Source organism: Dermacentor variabilis, chromosome 6, assembly GCF_050947875.1.
Source record: "Dermacentor variabilis isolate Ectoservices chromosome 6, ASM5094787v1, whole genome shotgun sequence".
NCBI classification, from domain to species: domain Eukaryota; kingdom Metazoa; phylum Arthropoda; class Arachnida; order Ixodida; family Ixodidae; genus Dermacentor; species Dermacentor variabilis.
The window spans coordinates 22,154,326-22,170,081 of NC_134573.1; the positions used below are offsets into that span (position 1 = coordinate 22,154,326).

Genomic DNA, 15,756 nt, shown 5'->3' on the forward strand with positions numbered 1-15,756 from the left:
CAGGTGTACTATATTCAATGATGTGAAGGGTATATATGGTGCATGTGACCCAATTCTCCTTGACCTTACAACAACAAAAAATTAAGCTGTAGGAGGTGAATTAAGGTTTTTAGAATTGGTGGTCGTCTTTCATTAGGACCAAATATGCTGGGCCTGTGCCTCACAGTTACGGAAGAACGTGCTTTCTTATTCTTCAGCACACTCGAAGCTAGCGAAACGATGAATTGCCACCGTTGCCATAAATCGTGGCATTCTCTGATCATGCCCACGCGAGGTGGAAGTGAGCACTGAGCAACCAGTTGCAACGCTTGACCTCTGCAAGCTTTTCAAGTGAGCTTTTGAGCAGCTTGGCCAAATGACTTCACGTTAATCGCCGAGAGGAAAGCAGCCACAAAGAGAAACAGCAATGGCGCTCGGTCGTGACCATCATTCCTTATATTAATGGCTTTTCACATCGGCCGAAAAAGACTGCAAGCACAGTAGGTGTACGAGTTGTACATCTTGAAGGGGTGGCGCAAGACGGCGAAGACAGAAGGCAGGAATACACAGGACAGCCCTGAACTCACAACAAATTTTATTAGAAGGCCCCCATACACAAACTCATCTACTACAACTCATGCGCACGTGCTCTCCCATCGATGGCGTTTTTACCAGTGCGCAAGCAAAAACGCAAAATCCTGTAATCTAATGTTACACTATGAGGCGGTTTAAAAATTTAAATTCATTGTCATACAAATTTAATGATGCTATGCTTACACAACACGATCCTTTCTTCCTCATATAGTAGGCCTCAATGATCTCCCTCGTAGTCTGATTTCTCTGCACCGAAAGTATTGCGGTGTCTTCATAGATTGGAGTGCATTCATGCTCAGAGCAATGCCGTGTGACATGTGAGTAGGCATTACCCGTTAGCGAGCGCCTATGCTCAGACAATGTAATGTTTATGCTACGAGGGAGCAACAGCCGTATACGGCTTAGTTTACGATAATTACGCGCGCTATAAGTAACAAATGCATTTTTGACGTGTGGTACCCCTATCAGAATTAATTATTGTATTGCAATCTTCACAAAACCAGCTTCATCTCCTCAAATTACGATTGTCGCGTCAACACGAAGGAGAAATCAAGTGCCTGATTTTTGTTAGCCACAATTTTAGGAAGTCAGCATAAGATGAAGCCAAGGAAAATGCAGGAAAAAATTGTTCTAGTTGTAATGAGATTTACTTAAAGGTGATAATTAGCCCAGCAGCAGCCTAGCAACAGCAACAGCCCGAGCTCTCTCGCAATCACAGCACCGGTGGTCGTCGTCATCTTCGAGCTACTACTGAAAACACACGGCCCGTCTGCTTCGTTACATTGGCCCCGGTTGTGAAACAGAGCCATCCTGGGGACTCAGGCAACAGGCAAGATAAGGGGGTCGTAATATGGCTTCAGCCGGCTAACAGGCACTGTCTCGCGACTCCGTCAACAAAGGTCCGGCGATGTTGTGACGCACTGAACGATATAGTTGAGCAGTTGCAGCTTATGGCAAGAACTGCACGAATAGCCGTTTGGCTACTTTAAGCCTTGTAGCAAAGGAGCGTTCCAAGAAGGATAGGCATTTGAAACTGACCAATTTTTCAAAAACGCAGTATGAATAGTTGTTGAAAAGTATTGGAAGTTATGGAAGAGGCAGAGAAAACGCATATGAAGTGTTTTTGTGCCTTAGACAGAGTAAACAGCCTGTTACAAGAAAAAAGAAGATATTACTGGCTGTAACGTAAAAGGTAAAACTCCTAAATTAGTAGCCTGCGAGAACGACTAATTGGCCGGCCATGATCACCAGATAGCCGATTGTCATGTATTGTACGAAAAGGAGGGGAACCGATGGCCCGGTTTTGTAAGGACACCGTTTTTGTACGAACGATCGCACGTATTTGTTATTCAGAACCATATGAAACCAACAGATAATGAAAAAAACAGGGAAAGCATAGGATATATTATGTGTAGTTTTTAACTGAAGTACAGTAATTAAAGGCTACTGTGAAATCGAGGAAAACACAACTTACTGACGGTGAGAGCCGAATGGACAACCTCTGCATTATACGCGCGTTGCACCACAAAAGGTGCTATGACGACGACTGCCACGGATTCCGTAGGTGCGCCTGTCGCGCCAGTCATGGTAGCCTCCACCAAATGTAATGAGATTTAATGAAAGGTTATAATAAGTCCAGTAGCAGCCTAGCATCAGCGAACAGCCCAGACTCCCTTGCAATCACAGCACGGGTCGTCATCGTCGTCTTCGAACTGCTACCGAAAACAGAGGCGCGTTTGCTTCATTACAGAATTTTTCAAGTGAAGGGTAGAAATGATAAGCTAAACAGAAAAGAAAGTGGAAAAAAGAAAATCTGGCTGGCGGTGTCTTTTTGAACCCACAACCTCAGGATTATTTATTTATTTACTTATTTATTTCATTGCCTTCAAGGCCCCGCGGGACGTTACAGAAGGCAGTGGAAAAAGGGTGTTTAGTCATAATAGAGCAAAAAAAAAAGCATTGTGAAAAATAGCAATAAAAAGCACAAGATTACGCGAAACGCAAGAACACAACAGCTAGCCAGGCAGGTTATTCAAATACGTCATTTTGCGCGGCGGTTTTAAGCATACAAGTGTCAGAAATATCGGCAACAGAGGTGGGCAGGTGATTCCAATCGCTGCCCGTCTTCGGTATAACTGAGTAGAAATACGCATTCGTCCTGCACTATGGAATGCTTACCTTAGGGCGATGGTCTGTGAGATGTGATATGACTGATGGCTCAGAAAGAACATCGGTTTCTAGTTGGTGATTACGGTAATGAATCTTGGGAAAAGGAGCAATGGAGGGAAAGACTATGAAGGGAAAGACTAGGAAAGGACTTTTCATTGCAGTAACGCTAGCAGTGCGAATGAAGTTAGACAATATAAAACGGGCGCTGAGATTCTGTGCCGATTCGAAATGATTAGTAATGGTTTCGAGGCCCGGGTGCCACATCGAGCTTTCGTATTTTAATTTAGATTGCACTAGGTTTTCTTGAGGTAGTAGCTTTAATAAAGATGGAGCCATAGAAACATTACGGCGCAAGTAACCAAGCATGCGGTTAGCATTCCTAGCAATATGATTGACGTGAAGTTGCCATGAAAGACTATAGGTTAGATGAACCCCTAAATACTTATACGCCGTTACTTGTTCAAGTATACAGCCTGAAATATGGCACACACGAATATTCAAGTTAGCAGACCTGTGTGAAACACGCATAAATTTACATTCGTTAGAATTCAGTTTGATCAGCGAAGTGGTACAAAAACTAGATACTTTATCTAAGTCACATTGTCGTATGGACGGGTGTGAAATGGAACAGATTACTCGGCAAATAATGCAGTCATCTGCAAAAAATCTGATTGTGGAGTCAATAGAGTTTGGTAGATCATTGTTATATATTAGGAACAATAACGGTCCCAGCACCGAACCTGGAGGCACGCCTGAGGAAACAGAACATTGCGAAGAATCAGCGTTATTAGCATTGACGAATTGAGTTCTGTTACGCAAAAACTCTCCATCCATGAAATAATGTTAGGGTCAATGTTTAGTTTGCTGAGCTTTAGACAATGTAGTTGGTGATTAACAAGATTAAGTGCTTTCGTGTAATCTAAGAATATACAATCAATGAATAGTCCGTTGTCCAATGCGTTAAATAAATAATGGGTAAAAGAGATGAGCTTCGCCTCACAGGAAAATGATTTACGGAAACCATGCTGAGGAGAAAACGACTGGTTTTCAAAAAATGTAACCAGATTAGAATATATGATATGTTCAAACATTTTGCATGGGATACTTGTTAAGGATATCGGTCTGTAGTTGGTGGCGCAATGAGTATCACTAGACTTCAATATTGGCGCAACTTTACCCCCTTCCAGTCCCTGGGCAACTGTCCCGAGTGCAACGAGTGCGTAAGTAGTTCACACAAGTAAATGAAAGAATAAACACTTGTATTCTTTAAAAAATTGGAGTTGATCTCGTGCTGAAGACGAGGAAACCTTTAGATTACTGAATAAACTTTGGACACTGAGGCTGTTGAATACAATTGGGTACATTAATTGATTCTACGCCGGGCTAAAACAGGGGATGGGAGCAGATGATCGCTGAAGAAAAGCTTTAGAAAAGGCATCATTGAGCATTTGAGGACACGGTGATTGCGGAATAGGAGTGCCGCTGCTGTCGTTAAGAGCTAATGCTTTACGCTTGGGACCAGCAATGATCCAAAATATTTTGGAGTCATTAATCAACAATGACAGAAGTGTGCTGACGTAAAATACATGCGTGGCGTCTTTCAATCCTTTCTTACGTTCTGAAGCGATGGCTAAATATGCATTCCAGTGATAAGGATAACCGCTTGTCTTGGCTTTGTAAAAATTTGTTTCTTTTTATTTAAAAGACGTTTTAATGCCGCAGTGAACCATGGAGAACGATGCTTGCCTTATATGACGCGTAACGATGTGTATTTATGCACGAGGCGGTGAAGTTTTTCTTTAAAAATCCCCCAATTCTTTTCCACAGTACGGTTAGTAAAGTTTTGAATGTGCTCGGCTAAGCGTGCGTAGCGCTATCAACGTTCGCATTATTGTGCACTTACACGCTCAGCGTATAACCGTAGGAGGCTTAGCAAAGGCCACTGCAGGCCATCGTGGCGGATGTGCAACATCCTTCTGACCAATGGCGTCATGTAGTAGGTTAAATCTTATCACGAATGCATTCTCAACCTTTTGTCTTACTCCTGTACTCTTGCGCTGAAAAACTTGACAGTTCATTATCACAGCCTCTATGACGGCTTCCCTCAACTGCACACGACGTATGCTATTATGGTTCTCGGCCCGTGCCTCTCACAACCTGTTCAATCGTTTCAGTATGCAACGCTAGCGTGGATCTCCAAAAGCTCTTACCTAATCCTTCTTACTCTCTTCATTTGCAGATAGGAATTTCCTGGTCGCATTGATAGTTAACGGGATTCTCAAAAAGTTGGACACTTGCTAACGAAAGAAACACGTAATATTATGTCATTCCTCTCATTGATTCTGTTGTTTCGTTAAGCCTACTTAAATTTCAGCGCTTACGTTCTCATGCTACTGTATGTTGCTTTACTGTGCCAGGGTTTGTTTATACAATGTAAGTTTTACGTAGTGACTCAGTTGGCTGAATAATGTTAAGATTTTGAAACATAATTGCTGCCTCCTACCCCTCTTCGGTATTAGTTCTCAAGTGGCCCTAAGGGTGTTGTGAGTGATGATATGAGTAGAATTACGTTCCGCCGACCCGAAATTTCAAAAAGGTTAGGCAGAGAAATTGTCGCTTTAGTAAGAGAAAAAAAAGGAAAGTACATTGAAATTTTTCGGCAGCTCACACTCACAAATTTTTCGGCAGCCTTTAATAGTGCGCTTAAACATGTCGGTTTTTATAGTCAGGTTCTTATACGAGTCAGAATTTTTTGTGAAGAGTTTGAAAATGAATTTTTAAGCTGTGATACCATCTAGAAGAGCACTGAGTATCATGCTGGCATAAAAATTTCAATTTTGATTATTGTAGATGTGAAATCGCCTAGTCCGTGCATATGGGATAGGGCCTGTAAATTTGTCCTGAAGTTCAGAACCGTTGGAGCTGTTTATTTCAGCGCCTCGTGTGATGTTCTCACTGCTGTTTTACAAAGCTTAACATGCTTAAAGCAAATTGAGCAACAAGTGCATCTTGTGCTGGCTGACAGTCAGCACGTTCTTTCGTGTTCAGGGTGTCGCAGTGTCTCATCCACGCTTATCATTCAGGGTGTCGACACAGACAACAAAGCTTATCCTTATCGTTATCGAGGTCCCTATCGCAGGCCCCTCGAGAGCGTTGTCTTGGCGAGTTCTGCCTTCAGTTTTCACCGTGGTGCTTGGAAACAAGGAGCTTGCAGGAATGGGATTTCTGATGGCGCTCGCACAGCGGATCGCTGTTCGGGCGTGCAGCCACCTCGCCGGCGCATCACACCCCCCGCTGCGGCAGACCACGCTGGGACAAGCCGCCGCTGAAGCGGCGGAGAAGTGGGCCGACCGAACGGCCCTGCACTTCCCTGCTGAGAACGTCTCGCTCAGCTATGGAGAGTTCCTCGAACAGGTGTGTCAGCTAGTCTCTGCGATTACGTGGGTGCGTGGGACGGCCTTACGAGCCAGAAATTATAGTGTATCAGCCCCACACTGGGGGGGGGGGAGGGAATGAATGAATGCTTGGGTGCTACGTGCCAAAACCACTATTTGATTATGAGGCACGCCGTAGTTGGGGATTCCGAAACAATTTTGACCACCTGTCTTTAACGTGCCCCCGAGGTATGGCACGTGGGCGGTTTTGCATTTCGCTACCTCGTGCTTAGCGATAGCCGCTAAGCCACCGCGGCAGGTCATCAGCCTATATTCATTTGTTCTAAAGCTGAAAGCCATTCATTGATCCTTAGATTAGTGAATGATTTTGCCGACAAGGAAGTGGCATAACGAAACCTCAATTCACACACCGGAGCAAATACGAAAAGGGAGGAAATGAGAGGAAACAAGTGGGCCCATGTCAACTGCGACGTGTTGATGGGGTAGGGATTTCCTTAATATTATGAAATGATATATTGGTGAGAGAGACAGACATTATATTAGCGATTTATTCCCTGTTTCGAATAGAAAAAGTTATCGAGTAAACTGCATCGATAACACCGCCGCATTCGGGTACATGAAACAGCATGGGCGTCCTAGTGATTGTCTATGGACACTATATTGCAGAAATTACCTTAGAAAATAGCCATGTGACCTTTATTTCCGCATTACAACACTTTTACGCTAAACTTTCCAACAAAGCACTGATCTCCTGGAAATCCGGTGGGACATCTTGGATCTCCCACTGAGATACCGACTCAACCGAAAAACATGTCAGCAACGTTCTGGCTACACGCCCTTTCCAACAAAATGTTCCGCCTAAGCAGCTCCCCCGAGGGTTACGCATTAATTTCTCGGCGTTGGTTAAGTATAATTAAACGATTCACTAACTGTAGCGTTCATCCATCTAAAATAACATGGGAGCATAATTTTAGGCGTTTACAACAATCGGAAGCGAGAGAGATAGAGAGAAACGAAAAGGGAAAGGCAAGGAGGTTAACCAAAGACGCGACCGGCTGCCTACCCTACATTTGGGGAGAGGGAAAGGGGAAGAACAGATAACAAGGAGAAAGAAGAAAATAATAGAGTCAGTCATTTGCAGTCAGTCGCAGAGAAGGGTCCACTGTCACCAGCGCTCGTGCAGACATGTAGCATTGAAGAAGCGCAGAATGGTTTTTGTGTCCGTCCGCTTGCAAGAATGCATAGACCATGGTCCCAAAATATTTTCTTCCGAGACCACTACGTTATATAATAGGCATGTTTAGCTTGTAGAGCACGTCGTTGAGCATCAAAGGATGAGCAATAACACAGGAGGTGCTCTAGAGTATCATCGCACCCGCACAAGTTGCACGCCAAATTGACCAAATTGTTTGTCATTCCTGTTAGCAATGAATGGGAATTCGTAAACGCGAGGCCCAACCACAAGCGACACAGTAAATTCGTCCCTCGGCGCGAGTCCAGATGGCAGGCGATGTAGCAAGTTAGGAGCGATAGAGTGCAAGTGAGGGTTGGTGAAACCCGCTAAATTCCATCGTAGAAGTGTGATGTGGTGAGCCATAAGTGGATGCTGCCGCGCAGCATCCAACCTTGGGAGGGGCTTCATCTGCGCTGTCGTTGCCGAAATTTCGCAGTGGGTCGGCAACCACTGAAATACAATGTCGTGTCCTTTCTTGAGAGCGTGGTTATGAGCGTGCTTTGTTTCGTACAGTAGCTTCTCTTGTAAGGCATGGCGTAGGGCAAACTGCAGAGTTTGTAAGGCTGCTTACTAATTGCAAAAATGACCCAACGATTTGGCGCTACTGAAGCACGGAATTGAGTGCAGCTTGAAAAGGCGCAAGTTCTCCTGCTGTCGACGGGGTAGTGTGGGAGTATTTAAATTCCAAAGAGACGACGTTGGATGGAAGAATCGCTGCTCCGGTCAAACTGTTGGAATTGATGAAGCCGTTGGTTTAAATGTCTATGCACTCAAAATATGACTCGTCTAGGAGAAGCAGAGACAACTGTCTCAAGGCCAGCGGTGAGAAGTCTACCTTCTCAGCAATCCCATGAACTGAGAAGCACACGTGAATTTCCCGGAGATACCACAATGGGGATGTTTGGCGTTTTGCAGGCTTGAAGTCAGTTGTATCGAGTCAAGGTGTCTCGTCACGATACCACAGAATGTAGCCTGTGGTCTTCCCGCTTGCAAGCCGGCTAAATGGAGGGACGGTAGCTGGGAAAGATGTCGAATGTGTGATCTTAGCATCCGAACGACAATATGAGCGGTGATAAAATGCTCCTGTACAATGACAATAGTTTCAGCTGTCGAATAACATCTCGGGAGGCCAAGACATGTGCGAACTGGTTGGGCTTGTACGCTCTGTAGTGCAAGGAGATTAGTCTTGCATGTGTTGGGCAAGACTGGAAGACTGTTTAGAATAATCCTGAGAAAATTTTCCCTATATAGCTGTAACATGAAGCGCACAGATAATCCTCACTATTTTGCAGCTATGAATTTAAACATACTTTCAATACAAATGAGTTTTTTCTTCATGTAAGAGACATGGGTACTCCAGGTGAGGTCACGATCCACACTAACGCCTCAGAACCTGTGAGTTTTCTTATACGCAGTTGACTAGCCATGGATGCACAACGGGTAGAAAGACACCGTTTTTTTTGTAAATGCCACTAGTGCGCGTTTTCATGTAGACATTGTCAGAGCTTGTCGGCGAAGGTATGCCGGCCGCTGTCAGGGTTGGCGCTTTCTGTATCGTGGCGCGCACTGATGGTCGGGTCATGACGGACGCCCAAGTGCAAATATAACCGGCGTAGAGCGAGACATTAGTCGTCCATGGTAGAGTTTCGGTGAGCCCCACTAGAACGAGATTGGAAACTGTCGGGCTCAACATTCAGCCTTGTGGGACACCACGACTGGAAATATATCTATATATTTGTGCATACTGCAGCCCTATTGGGCTAATGCAGGAGTGGGTATGAAAAGCAGAACAATGAGAAATAAGAATGACAATAGGAACAATACAGGCTCAATAGAAGTAAGTTAGTGTAAGTAAGTAATCGAAGTAAGTAAGTAAGTGGTCGTTAAATATAAGTTTAAAGGCAGAGAACGAGTATTACCAGGGAAAGAATTCCCATATTCAATAACAAGGAGAAAGAAACCGAGTTAGAAGTGTCTGTACGGGCAAAATAAGGCGCGATGTTCACATGATAACTTCTAGTATTTGACAGTTTAGCAGGAGTAGGATAATTATTTGGTTAAATCCGGCAAGATGAGTTGATAACGCAATGCAGAAACGAGTGATTCCGTCCGTCGGCGATCTGAGAGCGGTTGCCAGCCTAGGGATGGAAGCACCGCGGAAGGCGAAAAATATGTATCGAACCTGCGGCATGTGAAACGAGTCGCTTTCTTTTGGATGGCCTCGATTTCATTAATGTCGCATTGCTTGTGCAGATTCCAGACAGGAGAATAATATTCGAGTAAAGGCCGGATTAGAGATTTGTACATCAGTATTATAATATCCCTTGGGGTCTTGGTCAATATGCGGAGCAGATAGCCTAGCTCTTTCAGTGCCTTCCAGGTTATTAAATCTATGCGTTTGGACCAAGACATACTGGGTGTGAAAACATGACCAAGGTATTTATATTAACTAACGCTCTGAACGGGGCTATTACCAATTTTGTAAGAAAAAACAGATTAGTGAGTCATAGCGACGGTTTTACGGATATTATTTGTTATTTTCCAGGTAGTGCATCAAGACCTCAAATCAGAAAGCGATTTTTGAAGCTCAAATGGTCATAAAGGCAGGATATTTTATTATATAATACGTAGCCATCAGCAAAGAAACGTAAATATGAGGTTATGTGACGAGGCTAATCATTTATAAATATCAAGGAAAGCAACGGTGCCAACACTGAACCTTGTGACACTCCCGAGGGTACCTCTGCTACCCTAGAATTAGCTAAGGTAAGGTACGCAAATTGAGATTGACGGGACAGAAAAGTAGAAATCCTGCTGAGAAGGAGGGAATCATTAAGGATCGCGTCAAGTTTATGCATCAATTTCGGATAAATCACGTTGTCGAATGCTTTTGAAAAGTGAATGAAGATTGCGTCAATTCGGTTGCCCGCATCGAGGTTAATACAAATGTCATAAGTAAGTTTACTTAGCTGCGTTATGTGCTGAATTTACGTGTGGAGCCGTGCTCGACATTACATAGTAATTTATGTGACTCAAAGTATTCCATAATGTGTTTGTAAATAATGTGATCTAACATTTTACACCAATCCAAGGTTAAAAATCGGTCTATAATTAAATATATATTTGTCACCGGCCTTGAATTAAGGAAGAAGTTGAGCCATTTTCCACGATTAGGCTACTATTAGAAGATGCCAGGGACTTGTGAAATATGACAGTAAGGTAACGACGGGTCCATAATAAGTACTGTACCAAGAATAAGTTCGAAATGCCGTCTGGGCCAGCACATTTCTTAATATCAAGTTTCAAAATTAAATTCAAGACCCTTCTTCAGTAACGTTAATGTCATTGATGGACGTGTTACTACGAGCAGTGGTGTCTGGTTGGATGACGTTGTTGTCACGTGTGAAAATGGACTGGAAATGCTCATTAAATGCATTTGATATATGAACTGTATCATTAGTAGAAACGTTGTTAATCCCCACAGAAGTAGCTGTCGTGTGACGTGGTAAACCAGACGAACAGAATTTACTCGGGTTAGTGTTTTGTAGGTCCTGCAGCTGCACACTGTTGTGCCCGGTGGCCATTAAGAGGAGGATGTCACGCCAACGACATGCAGTTGTCACGCCTCATACTACGATTCTTCACACCGGTCAGCAGCGCAAACTCGCCTGTCCCCGCCGGAGTGAAAGTCCGTGCAATATTACGCTTTTTGTCACCTGTCAGCTGCACAAACTGGCATGACCACGCCGGGGATCGGAGCCATCGTGCGTTTCCCTACTTTCCCTGTTTGTGCCCAGCAATGTGCGTGCGTTTCCGATCGAGCTCACCGAAAGGGGCAACCAGCTCACCGAGGCCGTCTCCTGACGTCTCCTGACGCCATCTGTCTCCTGACATCGGATTGGTGGAAACCATGAACAATGACGACGCAGGCATAAACAGCGGAGCCAGACAGAGAGGGAGAACGCTCGGCAACAGTGTGACTCGGATATGCAAAAACGCTACGATAGTCTGCTCCGATAGTTGGAGCCGTTTTGTAATCTCAACCATGTACCTTTTTGAATATATTCCCTTTTCTCCATTCTCTTAAACGTTGCTTGGAACCCTTTCTCCCGGCACCTGGTACGGCACCCATCGATGGAAACTTCGTCGGCAGCCTGGACCCCCGACTTCGCAATGGTGGTAGTCAGCGATGAGATTGATCTCAATGAACTGTGGACGTGCTGACCATCGCAGGACCTGCTCACCATCGCAACAACACACATCTATTTGTCGGGGCATCTTTGTAAGAAAAAAAACCCCACTGATTCCTTTGAGAGATAGCTTCTAATCCATCTTAAGGCGTGGGCTCCACGTTCTGCAGCCTGAAGAGCTTGAAGAATGGTCTCATGGGTTACGTTGTCGTAGGCACCTTTTTCGTCTAAGAATAGTGCCGCAGAGACACGATTCATAGCCTTTTGTTGCTGCGCGGAGGTCATACGATCAATGACGCTGTCAATTGAAGACTGTCCACGTCGAAAATCAGCCAGAACATCAATGTAGGTGTTACAGTATTCTAGGTACCATTCCGTACATGTAAGCAAGATCCTCTCCATGGCTTGACCGATGTACCTCGCAAGTGCAATCGTTTAGTACAATGGAAGGTCGAGCTGAGACTCCAGGATTCAATAACGGTACCAACTGACTATACTTCCAATCGTCAGGGACTGTGCCGTCATGCCAAGATTTATTAATGCGATAGCGTTTAGGGCCCCGTATCGCAAGAAATCCGGCGTCGGCGTCCCGGCTGCCGCTTCAGGCTTTTCGGTAAAATCATTCCGAACCATGCATACTAAGCCAATCTACTATCATCAAAGTAGTTCGTGCCATGTCTTTCAATCTTTACAAAGTTATTTCTCGGAATTTTCAAAACGGCACCGCACAAGAAAATGTAATGGAGGAAAAAACACTGACAGCGCATATCTTGTATGCTATATCTTTTCAGGCTAAACTAATAAATGAGCGAAACAATAACAGGAGATCAACCCAAGCAAGAGGCCGTGCTTCTACCAGAAAGCTTACCTGCGTGCGTAGCGCTCGCTGCCAGCGTTTCCTGGTAAACGTTATAGTTACATCAGCTACAGTTGCCTGGAAGCATGAAAAGCAGTCATCCTCATCAGCCTGGCTACGCCTACTGCAGAGCAAAGGCCTCTGTCATACTTCTCCAACTACCCCAGTCATGTGCTAATTCTGGCCATGTCGTCCCTGCAAACTCCGTAATCTCATCCGCCCACCTAATTTTTGCCGCCCCCCGCTTCGCTTCCTTTCTCTTGGAAACCGGCCCGTAACCCTTTACCACCATCCGTTACCTTAAATTCCCTCCTTATTACATGCCCTGCGCATGCACGTTTTTTTATGCGAAGCATATTACTAGAATTCAACCCAGCTCCTCAGGCGCGGCGGTGTCGCCTTCGAGGCTGACCACGTGACACTGTGACGTCACGACAGAGGAGAAACTGGGCTCCAACTCGCGCCGTCGCTCGCGGCGTCACATAAGCAGCTGCGCTTGTTTCTAGGTGGCTTTGGCTCAACTCTTGCAAGATGGGCTGGGTGGGAATCGAACCAGGGTCTGCTCCAACTCGCGCCGTCGCTCGCGGCGTCACATAAGCAGCTGCGCTTGTTTCTAGGTGGCTTTGGCTCAACTCTTGCAAGCTGGGCTGGGTGGGAATCGAACCAGGGTCTCCGGAGTGTGAGACGGAGACGCTACCACTGAGCCACGAGTACGATGCTTTAAAGCGGTACAAAAGCGCCTCTAGTGAATGCGGTGTTGCCTTAGAAACTAGCTGTTTCTAAGGCTCAGGCGTGCGTCGCTTGCTCAGGCGCACATTTCGTTGCCGCGCTGAACGCTGCGTTGCTCGACGCTCACCGCGTCCAATGCGAGGCGCGTAGTCGCTGCGCCGTAGCCCATTGTCTTACACCCCTTGGCGGGTCGACGGGAACGCTGTCGCGTTCCGCTCTTGAAGGCGAAGCTTAGTAACGCATGAGTTGTTTCTTCGTCTAGCCGAACCAAATATAGCCAAGCAACAGCAGTTCACCAGGCTAAACAGTGGTTCAACAACTAAAATAAAGGCTACTATGCTTCGCATCCTGGGCTCAACCTTAGCTAAGCTACAGCCATTTTTTTTCATGATTTCAACTAAGATGTCATTAACTAGCGTTCGTTCCCTCACCCAATCTGCTCTTTTCTTATCTCTTAACGTTACACCTATCATTCTTCTTTCCATAGCTCGTTGCGTTGTCCTCAATTTAAGTAGAACCCTTTTCGTAAGCCTCTAGGTTTCTGCCCCGTAGTTGAGTACTGGTAAGACACAGCTGTTATACACTTTTCTCTTGAGGGATAATGGCAACCTGCTTTTCATGATCCGAGAATGTCTGCCAAACGCACCCCATCCAATTCTCATTCTTGTAATTATTTCAGCCTCATGATACGGATCCGCAGTCACAGCCTGCCCCAAGTAGATGTATTCCCTTACCACTTCCAGTGCCTCACTACCTAACGTAAACTGCTGTTCTCTTCCGAGACTGTTAAACATTACATTACTTTCCGGCAAATTAATTTTTAAACCCACCCTTCTGCTTTGACTGTCCAGGTCAGTGAGCATGCATTGCAATTGCCCCCCTGAGTTACTAAGCAAGGCAATATCATCAGGGAATCGCAAGGTAATAATGTATTCTCCATTAACTCTTTTCCCTAATTCTTTGCAATCCAGGTGCCTGAATAACTCCTGTAACTTGCTGTGAATAGCTTTGGAGAGATCGTATCGCCCTGCTTGACGGCCTTCTTTATTGGGATTTTGTTGCATTCTTTATGGAGGACTACGGTGGCTGTAGAGCCGCAGTAGATGTCTTTCAGTATACTTACATACGGCTTGTCTACACCCTGGTTCTGTAATGCCTGCATGACTGCTGATGTTTCGACTGAATCAAACGCTTTCTCGTAATCAATGAAAGCCATATATAAAGGTTGGTAATATCCGGCACATTTCTCTATCACGTGATTGATAGTGTTAATATGGTCTATTATTGAGTAGCTTTTATGAAATCCTGTCTAGTCCGTTAGCTGAGAGAAGTCTAAGGTGTTGCTGATTCTAATTGCGATTACCTTGTAGGCAACGGACAGTAAGCTGATCGGTCTATAATTTTTCAAGCCTTTGGCGTCCCCTTTCTTGTGGATTAAGATTATTTTGATGTTCTTCCAAGATTCCCGTACGCTCGAGGTCATGAGGCATTGCGTATACAAGGTGGCCAGTTCTTCCCGAACAGTGTGCCCACCATCCTTCAACAAATCTGTGTTAGCCTGATCTTCCCGAGCTGCCTTCCCCCTTTGCATAGTTCTCAAGGCTTTTTTTACTTCCTTCGGCGTTACTTGTGAGATGTCAAATTCCTCTAGACTATTCCTTCTTGGATTATCACTGTGGGTGCCACTGGTACTGTAAAAATTTCTATAGAACTCCTCAGCCACTTGAACTATCTCATCCATATTAGATATTGCCAGCTTTGTCGCTTAACGTATGCATCTCATTCTTGCCTATTCCTAGTTTCTTCTTCACTGCTTTGTGGCTTTCGCGGTTCCTGGAAGCATGTGAATTCTATCCATATTAAACTTTCTTTTGTCAGCTATCTTACGCTTGCTGGTTAACTTGGAAAGTTGCCAGTTCTATTCTAGCTGCAGGGTTAGAGGCATTCATACATTGGCGTTTCTTAATCAGATCTTTCGTCTCCTGCGATAGCTTACTGGTGTCCTGTATAGCGAAGTTACCGCCGACTTCAATTGCAGACTTCTCAGTAATGCCCATAAAGTTGTCGTTCATTGCTTCAACACTAAGGCCCTCTTCCTGAGTTAAAGGCGTATACATGTTCTGTAGCTTGATCCGGAATTCCTCTAGTTTCCCTCTTGCCGCTAACTCATTGATCGGCTTCTTATGTACCCGTTTCTTCCGTTGTCTCCTCAGGTCTAGGCTAATTCGAGATCGTACGATCCTATGGTCACTGCAGCACACCTTGGCGAGTACGTCCACGTCTTGTATGATGCCAGGGTTAGCGCAGAGTATGAAGTCTATTTCATTTATAGTCTCGCCATTCGGGCTCCTCCACGTCCACTTTCGGCTATCCCACTTGCGGAACAAGGTATTAATTATCCGCATATTATTCTGTTCTGCAAACTATACTAATAACTCTCCCCCGCTATTCCTAGTGCCTATGCCATATTGGCCCACTGCCTTGTCTCCAGCCTGCTTCTTGCCTACCCTGGCATTAAAGTCGCCCATCAGTATAGTGTATTTTGTTTTGAGTTTAGCCTTTGCCTATTCCACGTCTTCATAGAAGCTTTCGACTTCCTAGTCATCATGA

The 15,756-nt window shown here is 45.0% G+C and overlaps 1 protein-coding gene across 2 annotated transcripts in view; it reads left to right on the forward strand.

Moving 5' to 3' along the window:
* The first annotated feature begins 5,921 nt into the window (after positions 1–5,921).
* Positions 5,922–15,756, forward strand: part of LOC142584685 (medium-chain acyl-CoA ligase ACSF2, mitochondrial-like) — a 390,428-nt gene continuing 380,593 nt past the window's right edge. For both annotated transcript variants that reach the window (XM_075694872.1, XM_075694874.1), the window contains exon 1: positions 5,922–6,156. In XM_075694872.1, coding sequence (XP_075550987.1) covers positions 5,959–6,156 — 198 coding nt within the window. In that variant the 5' untranslated portion in view covers positions 5,922–5,958. The remainder of the gene's footprint in view (positions 6,157–15,756) is intronic.